Source organism: Prosopis cineraria, unplaced genomic scaffold (assembly GCF_029017545.1).
Source record: "Prosopis cineraria cultivar Desert tree isolate PC_DT_omini unplaced genomic scaffold, ASM2901754v1 PC8, whole genome shotgun sequence".
In the NCBI taxonomy this organism is placed as follows: domain Eukaryota; kingdom Viridiplantae; phylum Streptophyta; class Magnoliopsida; order Fabales; family Fabaceae; genus Prosopis; species Prosopis cineraria.
In genome coordinates, this window is record NW_026555339.1 from 1,248,632 (window position 1) to 1,263,993 (window position 15,362).

The 15,362-nt window shown below is 35.2% G+C and overlaps 2 protein-coding genes across 5 annotated transcripts; both read left to right on the forward strand.

Annotated features, from left to right (window-relative positions):
* Positions 1-1,582: 1,582 nt before the first annotated feature.
* Positions 1,583-5,084, forward strand: LOC129317880 (serine carboxypeptidase-like 7). Of its 2 annotated transcripts, none has more exons than XM_054962293.1 (14): positions 1,583-1,967; positions 2,089-2,234; positions 2,331-2,407; positions 2,506-2,628; positions 2,751-2,853; positions 3,067-3,104; positions 3,202-3,303; positions 3,389-3,475; positions 3,567-3,725; positions 3,877-3,948; positions 4,059-4,174; positions 4,275-4,383; positions 4,463-4,524; positions 4,616-5,084. In XM_054962293.1, exons 1-13 carry the CDS (start codon positions 1,768-1,770, stop codon positions 4,505-4,507), a joined length of 1,377 nt encoding a protein of 458 aa, XP_054818268.1. In that variant the 5' UTR covers positions 1,583-1,767; the 3' UTR covers positions 4,508-4,524; positions 4,616-5,084. The 2 variants fall into 2 exon arrangements, with proteins under 2 accessions (XP_054818268.1, XP_054818266.1); XM_054962291.1 differs by having other exon boundaries at positions 1,590-1,967; positions 4,275-4,388; positions 4,479-4,524; positions 4,616-5,064.
* A 1,190-nt stretch (positions 5,085-6,274) lies between these two features.
* Positions 6,275-11,046, forward strand: LOC129317882 (serine carboxypeptidase-like 13). Of its 3 annotated transcripts, none has more exons than XM_054962296.1 (15): positions 6,275-6,360; positions 6,542-6,641; positions 6,736-6,881; positions 7,023-7,099; positions 7,186-7,299; positions 7,417-7,519; positions 8,135-8,172; positions 9,112-9,207; positions 9,610-9,696; positions 9,786-9,941; positions 10,060-10,131; positions 10,244-10,359; positions 10,470-10,583; positions 10,687-10,732; positions 10,818-11,046. In XM_054962296.1, exons 3-15 carry the CDS (start codon positions 6,821-6,823, stop codon positions 10,899-10,901), a joined length of 1,164 nt encoding a protein of 387 aa, XP_054818271.1. In that variant the 5' UTR covers positions 6,275-6,360; positions 6,542-6,641; positions 6,736-6,820; the 3' UTR covers positions 10,902-11,046. The 3 variants fall into 3 exon arrangements, with proteins under 3 accessions (XP_054818271.1, XP_054818269.1, XP_054818270.1); XM_054962294.1 differs by having other exon boundaries at positions 6,288-6,360; positions 6,435-6,641; XM_054962295.1 differs by lacking the exons at positions 6,275-6,360; positions 9,112-9,207 and having other exon boundaries at positions 6,367-6,641.
* Positions 11,047-15,362: the final 4,316 nt, after the last annotated feature.

Consider the following 15,362-nt stretch of genomic DNA (forward strand, 5'->3'; position numbering starts at 1 on the left):
ATATATATTGACCAAAATAGTAATTTATATATAATTATAAGAATATTTTTAACAACTTCACGCGAGTTAAAAATTTTAGCATTAGTCGGCTATGTTTTTTAATTCATGCAAAATTTTAGCAAATTTGCTCATAGGAAACAAGCTTTTAATACTACCTCTGTTTTAAATATAAATTTTTTACAAAGCATTTAAAAAAATGCCTTGGAACATGCGCACAGGGATTTCTATCTCATCCAAGGAGGACAACCGAGCAACTATTTGATAACGTTTGTCCCGATGGATGAATAGATTTCAGCTTTTATCCAAAAAAAAGAACGTGTTGGAAACGTAGGACACCACGCTATGTCGGACAGATGCCCGTGTTGACAGACTTGAGGCTTGACTGACTGGAGCCTGGAGAATTTGAAATGCACCTGGCTTCTCTCCATGTGCTCCTCTCTCTAATTTTTTAACTTTTCATTTTAATTATTAAATTTATTTTTAAATGATTGAGAGTTAATGTTTTTATAAAATTATTATCAAAATATAAAATTTTATGATAATAAATAAATTAATTAATTTTATAAAATATTAATCTCAATCATTTAAAAATAAATTCAATAATTGAAATGAAAAGTGAAGAGAAAATGAGAAGAGAAGAAAATATAGAGAAGCTAAATCTATTCGAAAATGGTTACACCATTATTTCCTCCTGTCCCATTATGTTTTAGCAAAAAAAAAAATTTGGTATTTAATATAAAATTAAGGAATAAAAATATCCCAATTTTTTTTAAAAAAACACTAACTATCTTTATCTTTTAATTGGAATAACGTTATCTCAAATTTTTTTCAAAAAGTATATTTTGATTATTAAATAACTTAGTTTGACCAATAGATACTCTGTAGCATTTAAAAAAATAAATAAGAAAATGTCTTTTCCTTTTCTCTTCTCGACCCAGTGAGCTTGAGATGGAAGCTTCAGCTCATCTGCAATTTTTTTTTTTTGCCATGTGTGTCCAACTCAACTCACCCCCATTTAACTAGTTCGTTGTGATTTTTTTTTTTTTGTCAAACCAAGTGATTTGATGGTCAAAATATATGATAGTAAATGTTAGAGTGATACTGCATTTTTTTTTTAAATTTGAGAATAATATCAACCCAACTAAAAGGTAATAATACTTAGTATTATTTTCAAAAAACTTTTAAATTATTTTTACCTTTCAATCCTTTAATATAAGGTAATTATATTCTTTTTAATATTACTACCATTTGAATTCATTAACTATGAAAAAAATATAATGCAAATTTTTAAAATTTTTGTTTAAATATAAATAAAATTAAAAATATATTATATTTAAATATAGATAAAATTAAACACTTACAATATTTTTTTACACGAAGTTATCCATTTACTTAACCACTTCTTCGGTTCGCTGAGGAGGCGGTGATAAAGACTGGAGAAATACATCATCAATGCTACTATCAATGGTAATGCAAAGTAAGCACGATGCTCTTCATTCGTCTGTCACACTATCACCTCCGAGAAGATGCCACGGAATATATAATTATTTTATTTGAAGGGCGAAGACTAATAACTCCGATGATTTTGATCCCCTATCACACCCTTCAGGTTTCTCAAATGCTGATCATGACAGGATTCGTTCACGATTGCGTGCTTGCCTTTGCCTTTGCCTTTCCCGAGTCCAGCTCATTTAACTCGCCGCTCTTAACTCTTAAACTTGTCCATCGTTCTAACGTTTCCAGATCACGAGTCCGTATCGCAAACAAATGAGCAGGACAACACTCCGAATCAAGCCAATGGCTGCTGCTTCTTCGACTTCCCCAGTTTCTTCATCCTTCCCAGTAACTCTGCTGCTTCTTCTTCTTCTTCTATCTACACAGGATTGCCCCACTTTTGCAGTCTCTCGCTCAACTGCTGCGTTTCTTCCTGGGTTTCAAGGGCCCCTTCCTTTCCATCTTGAAACTGGGTACGTTCCTGTTCATGGTTTCCCTGAGAAAGTAGAAACCATACTTTGTGACGTCTGTCGTGTTGACTGTTACTGTTAATGACATTTAATAATGCATGACGAAAACAAAATACTATTTAAGGTATGTGGGGGTTGGAGAATCAGAGGGTGTGCAGCTTTTCTACTACTTCGTCAAGTCAGAGCGAAATCCCAGACAAGACCCTCTGATTCTCTGGCTAACCGGGGGCCCTGGTTGCTCTGCTTTATCTTCCCTTCTCTTTGAAATAGGTAACACGGGGATCGCAATGTTCTTGTCTATTTTGTTCCAGAACTCCATCGTTTTAGGATTATTCGCTTTTCTAACTCCACTAAATGGCCTTTAAGGTCCGCTTCATTTTCGGATGGAGGAATATAACGGTACTCTGCCTACACTTGTTTTAAATCCAGACTCATGGACCAAGGTTATTTCATAACTTTGACGAACTCGTAGTGATTCGTCAATTTAAAACTTATATATTATGGTCCATAACATTTTTGCTTGCTGGTGATTGATGGTCAGGTTTCCAGCATAATTTTTGTAGATTTACCTGCTCATACTGGATTCTCCTATACAACATTCCCCATTGCTCCTCAGCGGAGTGACTCTAAACAAATCCAACATGCCGTTCAATTCTTAAATAAGGTACTACCACGCATAACCTTTTCTTTTTCATAACAGGGGGGAGTATCTTCTTTCGTTTTGTCATTTACCATACATGACTAAGGTTATTTCATTATAAATGATTAACTGTTTTTCTTGTCCAGTGGTTGAGTTTTCACCCGGAATTCCACTCGAACCCAATGTACATTGGCGGGGACTCATATTCTGGAATGATTGTCCCTGCAGTTGCCCTTGAAATCTCCAAAGGTAAGCCTGCTTCTCATCTTTCATGCACATAACACTAAGGCAATATTCACGGTTAATTTTCCTCAAGACTCTGCACATGGTCAAAGAATGAAGTGTGAAACGTTCTGTTAGATGTAAGATTGTACGTGTGATAGCTGAGTTCCTAATTTTTAGAACGTTCAAAGGTGATTAAAAATTAAGATAGCAAAGTTGTTGAATGCTGTGGTCTTGCAGGAAATGAGAACGGTTTAGAGCCTTCAATTAATTTACAGGTCGGTAATTATTTATGTTCCTAAATTTCCTTCCCTAGACATAGGGGTCCCTTCATTGTCTCCAACTTTAGCTGATAGTGACCTGGTTGTAATGAAGGGATATTTGCTCGGAAACCCCTCAACAGACGGTTCTATAGATGACAACCATAGGATCCCATTTGCTCATGGTATGGGACTTATTCCCCATGAACTCTATGAGGTAATTAATCTCTAGAGACATCAATGGGTTGGACTTAAAGATGAAAGGTTTATTACTGATCAAATCAATCAATATGTCCTTGCAGTCATTAAAAAGAAGTTGTGGGGGACAGTATCAAAATGTAGATCCTAGGAATAAAATGTGCGCCGGATATATTGCAGCATATCAAAAGGTAGGCAATGATATTAAGTTGGTGCATGCTTGGATAATCTTTCTTTCTTCATGATCTGTAGCAATGCTTATCTGCCAATTTTAAATTTCAGTGCGTTTCAGGAATAAATTTCGCACATATTTTGGAACCCACATGTTTCTTTGCTTCCCCAAAACCACAGAAGTTCTCTGACAGGAGATCTCTCGATGGAATGCCTGTATCCTTGCTCGCCTCAGACCCTCAACCATCACTTCCTCCTATAGCATGCCGAGTAATTTCACAATCTGCTCCACTGATATTCCTTTTCTGGTTCTATATCCTACCTTTATTAACACGACAAGAAAAGATGCAGCTTCTGTTTAAGCACTTGTTTACTGACTTGAATTATGAATTGATTCGTAATGATGTTTATTTGCATGTAGAATTACCAAGGTTTGCTATCTCAGTATTGGGCAAATGATGGTTCTGTTCACAAGGCCCTTGGCATCCGTCAGGTATGAGAATGATAAGATTCCTTGACCAGTTGACTTCACATTTTCATAGTGATCAAGAAGCAAGAAAACGCATCTTTGAGTCAGTGAGTGTAATTTTGATGCTAAGACAGGGAAGCATAGGGAAATGGGTGCGATGTATTAAGACACCTTATACCAAAGAAATTGAAAGCAGTGTTCCATTTCATGCGAACTTGAGTGCTAAAGGTTACCGTGCGCTCATATACAGGTCAGGCAAATGGCTGTACGTGAATTACTAGTACTAGTACTGCCTTTGGAAAATTGCTGATGGTGACTTCGAATTCTTGTCATTTGGTTTTTCTTGGTAGTGGAGATCATGACTTGGTTGTCCCGTTTCTGGGAACTCAAGCGTGGATAAGATCTTTAAATTACTCCGTTTTAGATGAGTGGAGGCCATGGTTAGTCAAAGGCCAGGTCGCTGGGTAAGCATTTAGACAGACACAACAGTTGTTTCTTATTTTAATCCAACATTTGCGAGATGATGTGATTTGGAGTTGCTGGTTGTTGTGCAGTTACACAAGGACATATTCAAATGAGATGACGTATGCGACTGTCAAGGCAAGAAACAGCGTCTCAGTGTCACTTTAAAGAATTATGGTTTAGGGCGATGAATTTCATATTCATTTTAAGTGTTCAAATTAATTTGCAGGGTGGAGGGCACACTGCTCCGGAGTACAAACCTGAAGAATGCTTTGCAATGTTTGAGAGGTGGATTTCTCATAAACCATTATAATTTTGAAGTATTGATCTGCTGAAAGTTCAAGCTTCTCGATCGCCCATCTTTTAATCAAGCAATCCCATTTGAAGGATGAAATCAGATGCTAGTATATCAGTCTGTCAGTTAATTTGAAAGTCCCTAAATTATTGAACAGCTTTGTGTTTGTTTATCTTTCTTTTCTGCAAAAATTGATTTTCCACCATCTTCTCTATTTAAATATATCATTTGACATTCTGACTTCTAATAATCTTACGTGCATGTGGCGTTCAATGCATCCAATATTTGTTTTGTTTAGAGGCTCAATGTCCATATCTCTGTTTGGTTCATCGATACTTATTCTTGTAAAGTCCTAAATCTGCTTGGAGGTGTCTTTCTAAAGAATGATTTCCAAGATTGTGAGTCCAACAATTTTAGATATAACTGCTTGGCCTGAGATCTGTGGAGCTCCGTCCTTGAGTGTAACTATATATACATCAGCAATGCACTTTGAGCTGGTTCTGCTACTCTAGGACCAACAACCTTCCATTATATTCTTTGGATCCCAAGAAATTCTACATGAGCATGCGTCAATGACCACAGTGACCTTCAAATATTGTACGGATTGTGTTAAGTGATCTTAATGATATTAAGTCATTATTGGCAATGATTACTACAAATCAACAACATAAATCATCAACCCTTTGATGGTGAAACTGGTTATAACTCCCAAACTCTAAGAAGAGGATCTATGTTAATATCTCTCTATGAGTAGCATTCAATCTCCCTACATCAATACGATAATACATAATCCTTTATATTATTTTTAGGTTCACCAACTAATTAAGTAATTGGCACTAATCACCTTAATTAATTCAACGGCTTCGTTTCAGAGTATATGTTTCCAACTTTCCTCGCATTACATGTACACGGGGTTATTTATAGTACGTAACTTCGATTTTTAGCTAATAATGATCTTGAAATGATCGTGGACATGCTCGCGAGTTGCGAAAGTCGCTTCTAAAGGCAACAACTATAAGGTGGTTTTTGGTAGAGGACATCGCGAGCTAGGTCTTTCCTCCTCCTCTTTATGAAGTTCATTTGTATATATCTTGGCGCTGTATTCATATTGAATGAGACTCTCCCCTTTATTCGAAAAAGCAAGGATAAGACTAATCCAAGTCTGAATAAGTCGATGGGCCGAGTGAGATGAAGTAACGTGTACTAAAGGAACTCTCTCTCTTCAAGATTTCAGGAATTCTACTTGTCTTTCCGCCAGGATTTTAAAACATTCTAGTATCTTTCTTTCATTTACTATTAATATAACTGCATTTTGTTGGTTATCAGATTATACGTCAAGCAAATGATTACCGTACTTCTGCCCTTTCCCCAGGACCCGGGGTGGCGAGGGAGAGAAAGTAGAAACAAAGCTAAAAACTCCTAACGCATCATGTGACGCCCGGTATCTTTTTACTTCAAAAGAAAAAACAAAAAGAAAAACTCACAGAAGCTGTCAATTTCTGTTTCAGCGGTCCAGTTTGTTAACAGAGACATATCACACTTGGCGTGAATAAATAAAATTAATTTCGGTGCCTTTTTCCATATATTGTGAAACTCAGACATGGTGACTGGATGGTCACCCAGTGGCTACATTCTGATTAGGAGCACGGGATAAACCCTTCAACGAGCACCACACAACAGTCAGTTTCTGACGTGTTATGCAGCGTTTCCTAGATTCTCCTTCATTTAATGGCTTCTCTCTTTTCTGTTTCAGTTTATACTATTTATGGAAGAATCGTTAAGCTTGGTGCAACATAGCATTTGAAATGGGAAGTCTTAGTTGTAATCATCACTTGATTGAAATTCTCCTCCTCCTTGCAGCACTCCTGTTGCACATTTCGTCTCAGTCAGCAACATGTGGCTCGATTGTCAAGTCTCTTCCTGGCTTCCAGGGACCGCTCCCTTTTGTTTTAGAGACAGGGTAGGCTCGGTTAAACCGCGATCTCTGAGATTTAGAGCGTGAAAGAGTATGTCGCTTTGAGGCTGATCAGTGTTTAGTGTTGAATTTGGGCCAGGTATGTTGGAGTTGGTGAAACAGGGGATGTGCAGCTGTTTTACTACTTTATCGAGTCACAGAACAATCCCAGAGATGACCCTCTCATGCTCTGGCTGACCGGCGGACCCGGTTGCTCTGGAATTTCGGGTCTCGCTTTTGAAATTGGTAATAGTTGAAATACAAACCCTTTCTCTGCAAATAGCTAATAAGTTTGAAAGTACACTGGTTCATGGCAACGGCAAGTGATATTTCCTTGAGCAGAAGATAAAAGCCAGACCCTTGAAATGAAAGTAATCACTTTCGCAGGTCCCGTTGGATTTCGAAACCAGGAATACAATGGGAGCGTGCCTGATCTTGTCTTGAGACCCAGTTCTTGGACAGAGGTGACATTATCATTATTCTTTGCTTGATTTATCATGTGCTTTGGTCAAACTTTCTGCTAGTTATACAAAGTTTTCAAAGTGATCAGGTGAGCAGCATCATATTCGTAGATTTGCCTGCTGGTACCGGCTTCTCTTACTCCAGAACCATCCAGCAAGGTGACTGGATAACAATTCATCATGCCCATCAATTTCTCAGGAAGGTAATGTTCCCTTGTGCTAAGTTATTTTTCATTAAGTTCCAGTGAGGAGAAGGATGGGAATAGATTCGACATACTTGGAAGTAGCGTGCGGGTAATAATCATGTTTATTGTTTTTAGTGGCTGATTGATCACCAAGAGTTCCTGACCAATAAAGTATATATCGGCGGCGACTCCTACTCCGGCATTACTCTCCCTGGGATTGTTGAAGAGATATCAAATGGTAAGCGTAGGCCACTGTTGAAATTAGTAGTCGTAAGAAACTTAGCAAGGTCTGGAGTCAGGTCTCTCATTTTTGCCCTCTAATCTACCGTCTCAATTCTCAATTGAGTTCTGGGCAACAGCCAGCCAACGCTTCATTCAAAGTGCGCCTATGTGTTCCTATAGGGATCTCCACCTGGGACCTCTTAGTGGGCCGCACGTGAATCGGCTTTATAGAAACTTTAATATTTATTCATATAATATATGTCGTTTAAATATGTTTGACAGAAATTGAAAATACTAAAATTTATTAATTTTATATTAAAAATTTAATAATTTTTAATATTATTTTTATTAAGTATACATGTTTTAATAATATATTTTTTTCACAATAATAGTAAAAAGAAAAATTTACAATAAAAATTTAATGATATAATTTATAAATAAGATAAAAATTCTTCTTACCTTATGTTATAAATAGGGCCAGATAAAGCACTCATGTCACACTCTTTCCGCACAAAAAAAAAACTCCTCTTGCACTTCTCGTAGTGTTGATTGTTATCATTATCGTGATCATTATCATGGCCACGGTTATCTGATAGCTTGATCGCTCACCGAAAGATTCCATTATTCGCAGGAAATGAAGCTGGTGTCCAGCCCCGGATAAACCTTCAGGTTTGTATTTACTCTATTTTACTTTCTTTTTCTTGATTTTATGCTGGTGTTTTTACGTGCACGAGAGATTTGAATTTTCAAGGATAAAAAAGAGCTCTTAAAACATATTTAGAAAATTGTTAGATATGATAAACATTACGAATTTGAATTTTGTGAATTCACTGATACGGTCTTAATAGTATGTAGATACTCTTAACTTTGAATTTTTAACTTTGAAACAGCGGAGAGTATAAAAATTATAAGAAACCAATGATTTATAAATAGTGAAAAAAGATTTCTGGACAATATGAATGTGGGGGGAAAAAAACCTCTTTACCATGAACATGGCTAACCGAGTTACCTTCAAGTTTTTAATAAAAATTAATATTGCTCGTGAGAATATTTGATTTGATTACATTTTTTTATCTTTAATAAGATATACGTTTTGATACAACTCCAAAGCATCATTTATTAAAATTTAAGATATATGCAAATAAATTAAGAAAGTACAATTAATAGAGAAGAATACTGATTATATTGTCAAACCTGTTACTAAAATTTAATAAACGATGCTTTGATGTTTTCGGAGTTAAATAAGAGCATGATAGGAAAAATATTTTTAAAAAATACTGTTATTTTAAAATGGCATTTAAAAGAAAACAAATAAAATTCTCCAAAATGACTTATATTTTTAAAACAGGAGTGTTATTTATGGATCTACGCGTCTTTTTTCCAAGATGGTTTAATTCTCCAGTCAATTGCAAAGGGGCACGGCTAAGTAATAAACTATAAATGTTAAAAAGAATTTATCATAGTTTGTTAGCTCCAAATTGTCCCTCATAAAATTGATGTTTATTTTCATTAAATAAATCTGTTTCATTCATTTTTTTAGATTGTATGAATTGAATATTTTATTTCATATTTAAAAATGGATAGGGTATATGATGCTTGTTTCTTCAGGGATACCTGCTGGGTAATCCGGTGACATCATTCCAAGCCAATTACGGAGTTCCATTTGCTCATGGAATGGGGTTAATTTCTGATGAGCTTAATGAGGTAGTTAATTTTAATTATCACCGAAAACCATTAAAGGACAATCATTGTTAAAGGCCGGTAATTTTGTTGATAAAATGATAGAGAGAAAAGCTAAATATTCATTAATGGAAGTGATACAATATGACAATGGGATTGATCCTTCACTTAAAGGATTTATCAAATTAATCTACCCACTTGGATGACTCTCAAATGTCATTTTGGAGACCAATTTGAGGTGAGAACTTATGTTAACCACCCTCTTGAAGGAGGGATTAACCTCCTTGCTCAACACAATGATATGATCCCTTTATATAGATTTAGAAGTATCAACTAACTAGGTGATTAATACTAATCACTCCTAATATTCCAGCAAATCTAAATGTTGTAAACAAATCTAAATAATTTCATATACTCAATGAGCAGTCACTTCAAAATAGTTGCGGGGGAGAGTATACAAGCATAGACCCCAAAAATTTAAACTGTGTCAGAGATATGCAGTCCTTCCAAAAGGTAAACGTACAATTCGTGGTCATCCATATTAATCCTAGATCGATCATAGTGTTTCTAAGCTCCCCTAATCTATTCTAGCATTGCTTCAGTGCATTTCAGGAATTAATTTTGCCCATATCTTGGAACCCCTATGCGAATTCGCATTGCAAAAGCCATTTGATGAGATTTCTTGGAGAAAATATTTCACTTACAAGCCCAGGGCAGTTCTCGAATCTCATCTCTCAGTGCCACCCTTAAGCTGCCGGGTAATTTTTCCGGCACGATGCACTGTGCCTGTACTGTAATTTAATTCTTTCACAAACTAACCCACTTTAGTAATGTATCTCAAATATTTATATATTTGTTGGTTTGCCATCATCACAGACGTATGCTTATTTCCTATGTGGTTACTGGGCCAACCACCCCGATGTTCGCAAGGCGCTGGGTATCCGAGAGGTGTGTGTGTGTGTGTGTGTGTGTGTGTGGTTTATGATTTATGATTCGTAAGGAATATTCCAGTTTTCAGATATGAACGAAAGATACAGATTACAAACTGCATGTGGTGCAGGGAAGTATAGGGAAATGGCAGCGTTGTGAAAATAGAAACTACAAGTTCGAGATCAATGGGTCTTTGGAATATCATATGAATCTTAGCAGAAAAGGCTATCGTTCTTTGATCTACAGGTTAGATTTTTGTTACGTACCTTTGCTCAATGCTCACCTAACCTAGCTGGTATTGACAATATGAAGTTTAAGTACGCTTAATTTATTAATTTTAAGGCGTTAAAATGCAGTGGCGATCATGACATGATGGTTCCTTTCTTGGACACTCAAGCCTGGATAAGATCTTTGAATTACTCTATCGTGGATGACTGGAGGCCATGGGATACTAATGGCCAGGTTGCAGGGTAAATATACATCTCGTCACTCAATAAAACAACCCTAATATATATTATATATTTGTTCTTGAAGCTATAACAAAGCTGGCCGCCTTTTTCCCTTTTCGGGTAGATACACGAGGTCTTATTCCAATCAAATGACATTTGCAACCGTGAAGGCAAGTGTTGGATTTCTTCTGATATATATAACTTGATCTTTTGTGGAATGAAAATCTTTATGATATGTTGTTGATGAAAGTACAGGGTGGAGGACATACAGCTCCAGAATACAAGCGTGAAGAATGTTTTGCCATGTTCAGTCGATGGATATCTAATGGACCTTTGTAGGAAGATGCCGTTGAGTCAAGGGGACAATCCATAAAAACTGGCCTGAGATTGTTTCTTGTGATCAGATGATGACACCTGAGAACTGTATAATTACTATAAAGAAACTGAAAACTAATAAATAAAATATCCCTATATTTTATTGGTATCATTACTTGCAATATATTTCTTGTCTTGTGTCTTTGGCAGCTGTTTACCATTAGCCTCGCGTAAAATATTTCACATGCGTTGAGTATAATTTTTGTATGAGAGTGAAAGTTGAGGCGATACTATAACTCCATAAAAAAATAAAATAAAATAAAAGGATTCAAATAAAATGATCGTCCGATCATGCTTCCTGCATCGTGGTCTGGCCATGCTGCCCTGGTGAGTGTTAGTACGTATGTAAGGGGTTGTTTCAGTTGGTGCCCGCTTCTTCGTTTTCATGCTCAGCTTGTTAAGAGCTATCACGGGCTAATGGGCCACGTTCTATAAGGCCCCTTACAGTTGAATTAGACCCTTCCTCTTTTTTTTTTTTTTTTTATTGCTCCATGTATTAAAGAATCTGGAATATTGCTACAGCCCGTCTAGACTAATATGAACCTTGTTGCGTGGGATCACATACCATTATTACCAATGGTGGACTCATGGGTCTCTTGTATATTTCAGCATTTTCAAACAAAAATAATTCTCAAGTCTCACACGCACTCACACAAAAAATCTAAATACAATAATACATAAATTTTTCATGAAATTTCAAAATTAATAATACATAAATTTTTCATGAAATTTCAAAATTATTTTGAAGTCTAATGTTCATTATTGAAGTTGTTAGTTTTTTATATTGACGTTCTCTATTATTACTGTTTAATAGTTGTTAATCGATTTATTTAATAAATAAGCAACAATAATTTATAACTATTTGACATAAATAGACAAGTTCAGCAAATAACGTGAGATTTTAAAATAATTTTATGATTTCATTAAACTTTTTTGTATAAAGATTGCTTGTATAGTGCATGAGAGTGATTTCATTATAAAGATTACTTTTTTGAAATAGCGAAATAAAATTAAATTTCAGTATTCTCTCTAATCAAATTTTCATATAGTAACAGTGACCTTCTGAATTCTAACCCATCTAATTTTTTTAATAAAAAGGTTGACATTCATTGTTTTTTTTTTTTTTTGGGGGGGGGGGGAGGTGATGGGCATTGCTGTTTCCAAGATTATTGACACAACAGAATGGAAAGCAAACGAAAACTATAAACCGTTCGTCTAGCTAAATTAGGTTTAGATTTGGCTAAAACATCCTTATTCTATTGCCTGATTATCTTCGTGAGAGATTGATCAGTCATTAGCACTATGCAGACTAACAAAGTCAATAATAAATTCAACATGGAAAAATTGTTTTTAATTTCATCATATATAATATCTGGAGCTCATTATTGACAATGTGCTCCTTTGAGGTGGGGCAATTGTGGAGCAAGATGATAGTGATGTGCTAAATTCTCGGATTCATTTGTGTGGAGTTTATGAATTCTTTTAAAACGAAAAAAGCGAATAACTTACATTTTTATTTTAAAAGAACTCAAAATGTGCTCAACATATTTACACAAAAAAGGAACTCTGGTTTTGCATATGTAGAGTCGTGTTTCATTTTCAGCTCATCTTTCAAATTAAGAGGTTTAGAAACACAACCTGTCTACGGACATGATTCTGGGACATTACTTTTAATAAGAGATGGTTTTTCAAAGGTTGCTGGCTTCTTTAACGACGCATCAAGATTTATACTCAAGTCACTTTCAGATGGTTTAAATTTAATATTTTTAAATATTATTGAAATAAGAAATAAATTAAACTAGACGGTTAAAAAAATTATAATCTTAAATAATTTAGAACCAAAAATACGACTTCCACATTTGGAGGAGTCCTATGTCCTCTACCTTAAAAAGGCAGCTGCACAGATTACCTTGTTCTCCCAAAAAAAAAAAGGGTTTTAGATTAAACTATAACGCCCAAGCACTTAGTTAGCAGCATTCATTATTGGGAAGAATGATAAAGAAGTCTCAAAAAAATTAATTAATTTAAATTAGATTTTAAGTGTCAAACTCTAAAAATTAACAAATTAATCTCTCAATTTTGTAATTATATTGTGATAAATTTGTAATTTATTTTTAAATTTTGACATAATTAAAGAATAAAAAATATTTTTCTTGTTAAAATTTAAAATAAAAATTATAAATTTATTATAACAAAATTGTAAAATTAAGAAATTAAATTACATATTTTTGAAATTTGATACTTAAAATTTAACTTAAATTAATTGATCCTTTTGGGACCTCTTTAATATTCTCCTTCATTGTTGGTGTGTGAAAATAGATTATAAAAGAATTGAATAGAATATAAATAAGAATAATAATGAAAACAAGAACAAGGATGTGAAAGAGAATAAAAGGAAAAATAGCAATTAAGGACCACTGTATGAAATTTATATTAATTAAGAATCAGTTATTATTAAAATTTAAATAAATATTTTTTAATTTGGGTTGGTCTTTTATCAATGAGTATCAATTTGAGTTTTAATAATAACTCATTTTAAATTAATAACGATTCATTCGAGTTTGTTTTTTATTTGAGTTTTGATAATAACTTGTCCTTGATTAATATAAATTTTATATAGAAATCCTTACTTATTATTTTTTCAAAATAAAAATTTGAATAGGAGTCATAATGTGAAGAATATTACTTCCTTCTGCTTCTTCTTCTTTTTTTCCAACGAATATTACTTCCTTCAGTGCTATGTTTTAAATGATATCGGAATATTTTTGCGTTCCTTTGCTTGGCAGAGTAGAAGAATGATAAAATAGAAATGATATAATATGAATAGACCAAATTACCTCTGATTATAAAATTTTAACCATATAGGTAAGGCAAATGCGACTTTACATGCTTATTTCTTATCTGCACTGTTTTATGCCATCTATTTAACAATGGGATGATCAAACTGAAATCAAAAGGAAAAGGAATGGGCGATGGAATAAAAATCACTGAAACTGAACGCAGGTCATAATCCTTCCGTACATTGTTTTCCTTTTCCTTCTTCCTCATTCAAGCAAATCAAACATGACTTAGGGTTTTGAGTGACAGTAATCCTCTGGGCTTTGCGAAATCTGTCATACATAATGATATCCAGGACGCAGATCATGTCCCGCAGAAATGACACATTGCTCGAGCTTGTTGGTCAGAGGTTATTCTCCGGGTAGAGACCTTTTCAATTAACCCTTCAGAGACTGGATGTTATGGAATCTCAATCCACGCATCATGGGAACCTACTGGAGACTCTTCTTTGGCACCTTAGGACGGAAGCTTTTGGGAAATATAAACAAAAGAATGTTTACAATCGAGTCCCTTACGCCCGAGAGCATCGTTAATGTTGTCTGTTCTCTTGCTCATCATACCACTAAAGCCCAGGATCTCATAGGTCTATTGATCCTCAGGCCTCGCTGGCTTGTCTTGTGTAATTTCTAACCCCCTCAGTACGTATCTTTTGCCAATTGAATTCCATCTTCACTCCCAAAAAAAAATAAAATCCTTGGGGCATTAATGCATTGTCTTGTTTCTGAGCTGTGTGGTCGTATGTTTCGTGGAGAAAGCTGTGAAGGGCCCACGCTTTCGTTATCTGATGAGTCATGAGGTCAACGGAATGTTGATGCCCTCTGAAATGGTTCATTCACATGATTGGCGGAGCATCTGATGATCGGCATCGAAAGACAACGTGGACGCCGAATGAATTCTACAATTATTGCTCGCTTCTTTTCAAGGGATCAACACTCAACAGATGCCGTGGCCTTCCTTTTCAATTTACATTTGTATTATTGTCCCCTTTACCATTCATACGGACCAATTACTGGCCTTAAGCCTGTCATGTCATTGTCACCAAACTTGCGAATCTTGGTTGAAGATATGATTAACCGGTTAATTTCGCATCAGGTTTTGAGTTTTTCCCAATATATAAAATTTAACCATACCTGGTTTGAGCGATTTCTTATATTTATATTTTCAATGACAGGTTATGCAATCACCCTATCCATTTACTATTTTTTTAACAAGAGGCATGCTAGCATTGTCCGTTTCCTGATATCTTAGTTATTGTGCTCTAGATCCATGTGTTGCCAGAGTCTGAGGATATAAACACTTGAGCACAGATTTTGTTGGATATTCCCGTCCCAACAGAACAAATTCAATAATTGTACCGGGGTAACGATAACGTATGGATCACATCTTAAGTGAGTACCTATCGGATGTTGGTGGGGTTGTTCTGTTTGGACTATTGTCTGAAAAATAAAGCCTGCGTGTTGGTTTCATATGGACATGTTGTCTATTTAGGGCGTCCCCTAGAATACGTTAAACTAAATTAACCTACCCAACCCTGTGGGGAGCTAGGCTGGCAGTAGCTCAGCTTAATATAGGAGACCTCACAGGGCC

Bases quoted from the DNA above. Each gene is read 5' to 3' on its own strand.
- LOC129317882 (XM_054962294.1), top strand. From the start codon at position 6,487: ATGGGAAGTCTTAGTTGTAATCATCACTTGATTGAAATTCTCCTCCTC. The intron at 7,300-7,416 runs GTAATGTTCCCT...TATTGTTTTTAG, and splicing joins CCCATCAATTTCTCAGGAAG to TGGCTGATTGATCACCAAGA. The intron at 9,697-9,785 runs GTAAACGTACAA...GCATTGCTTCAG, and splicing joins ATATGCAGTCCTTCCAAAAG to TGCATTTCAGGAATTAATTT.
- LOC129317880 (XM_054962291.1), top strand. From the start codon at position 1,768: ATGAGCAGGACAACACTCCGAATCAAGCCAATGGCTGCTGCTTCTTCG. The intron at 3,105-3,201 runs GTCGGTAATTAT...GTTGTAATGAAG, and splicing joins AGCCTTCAATTAATTTACAG to GGATATTTGCTCGGAAACCC. The intron at 3,949-4,058 runs GTATGAGAATGA...ATGCTAAGACAG, and splicing joins AGGCCCTTGGCATCCGTCAG to GGAAGCATAGGGAAATGGGT.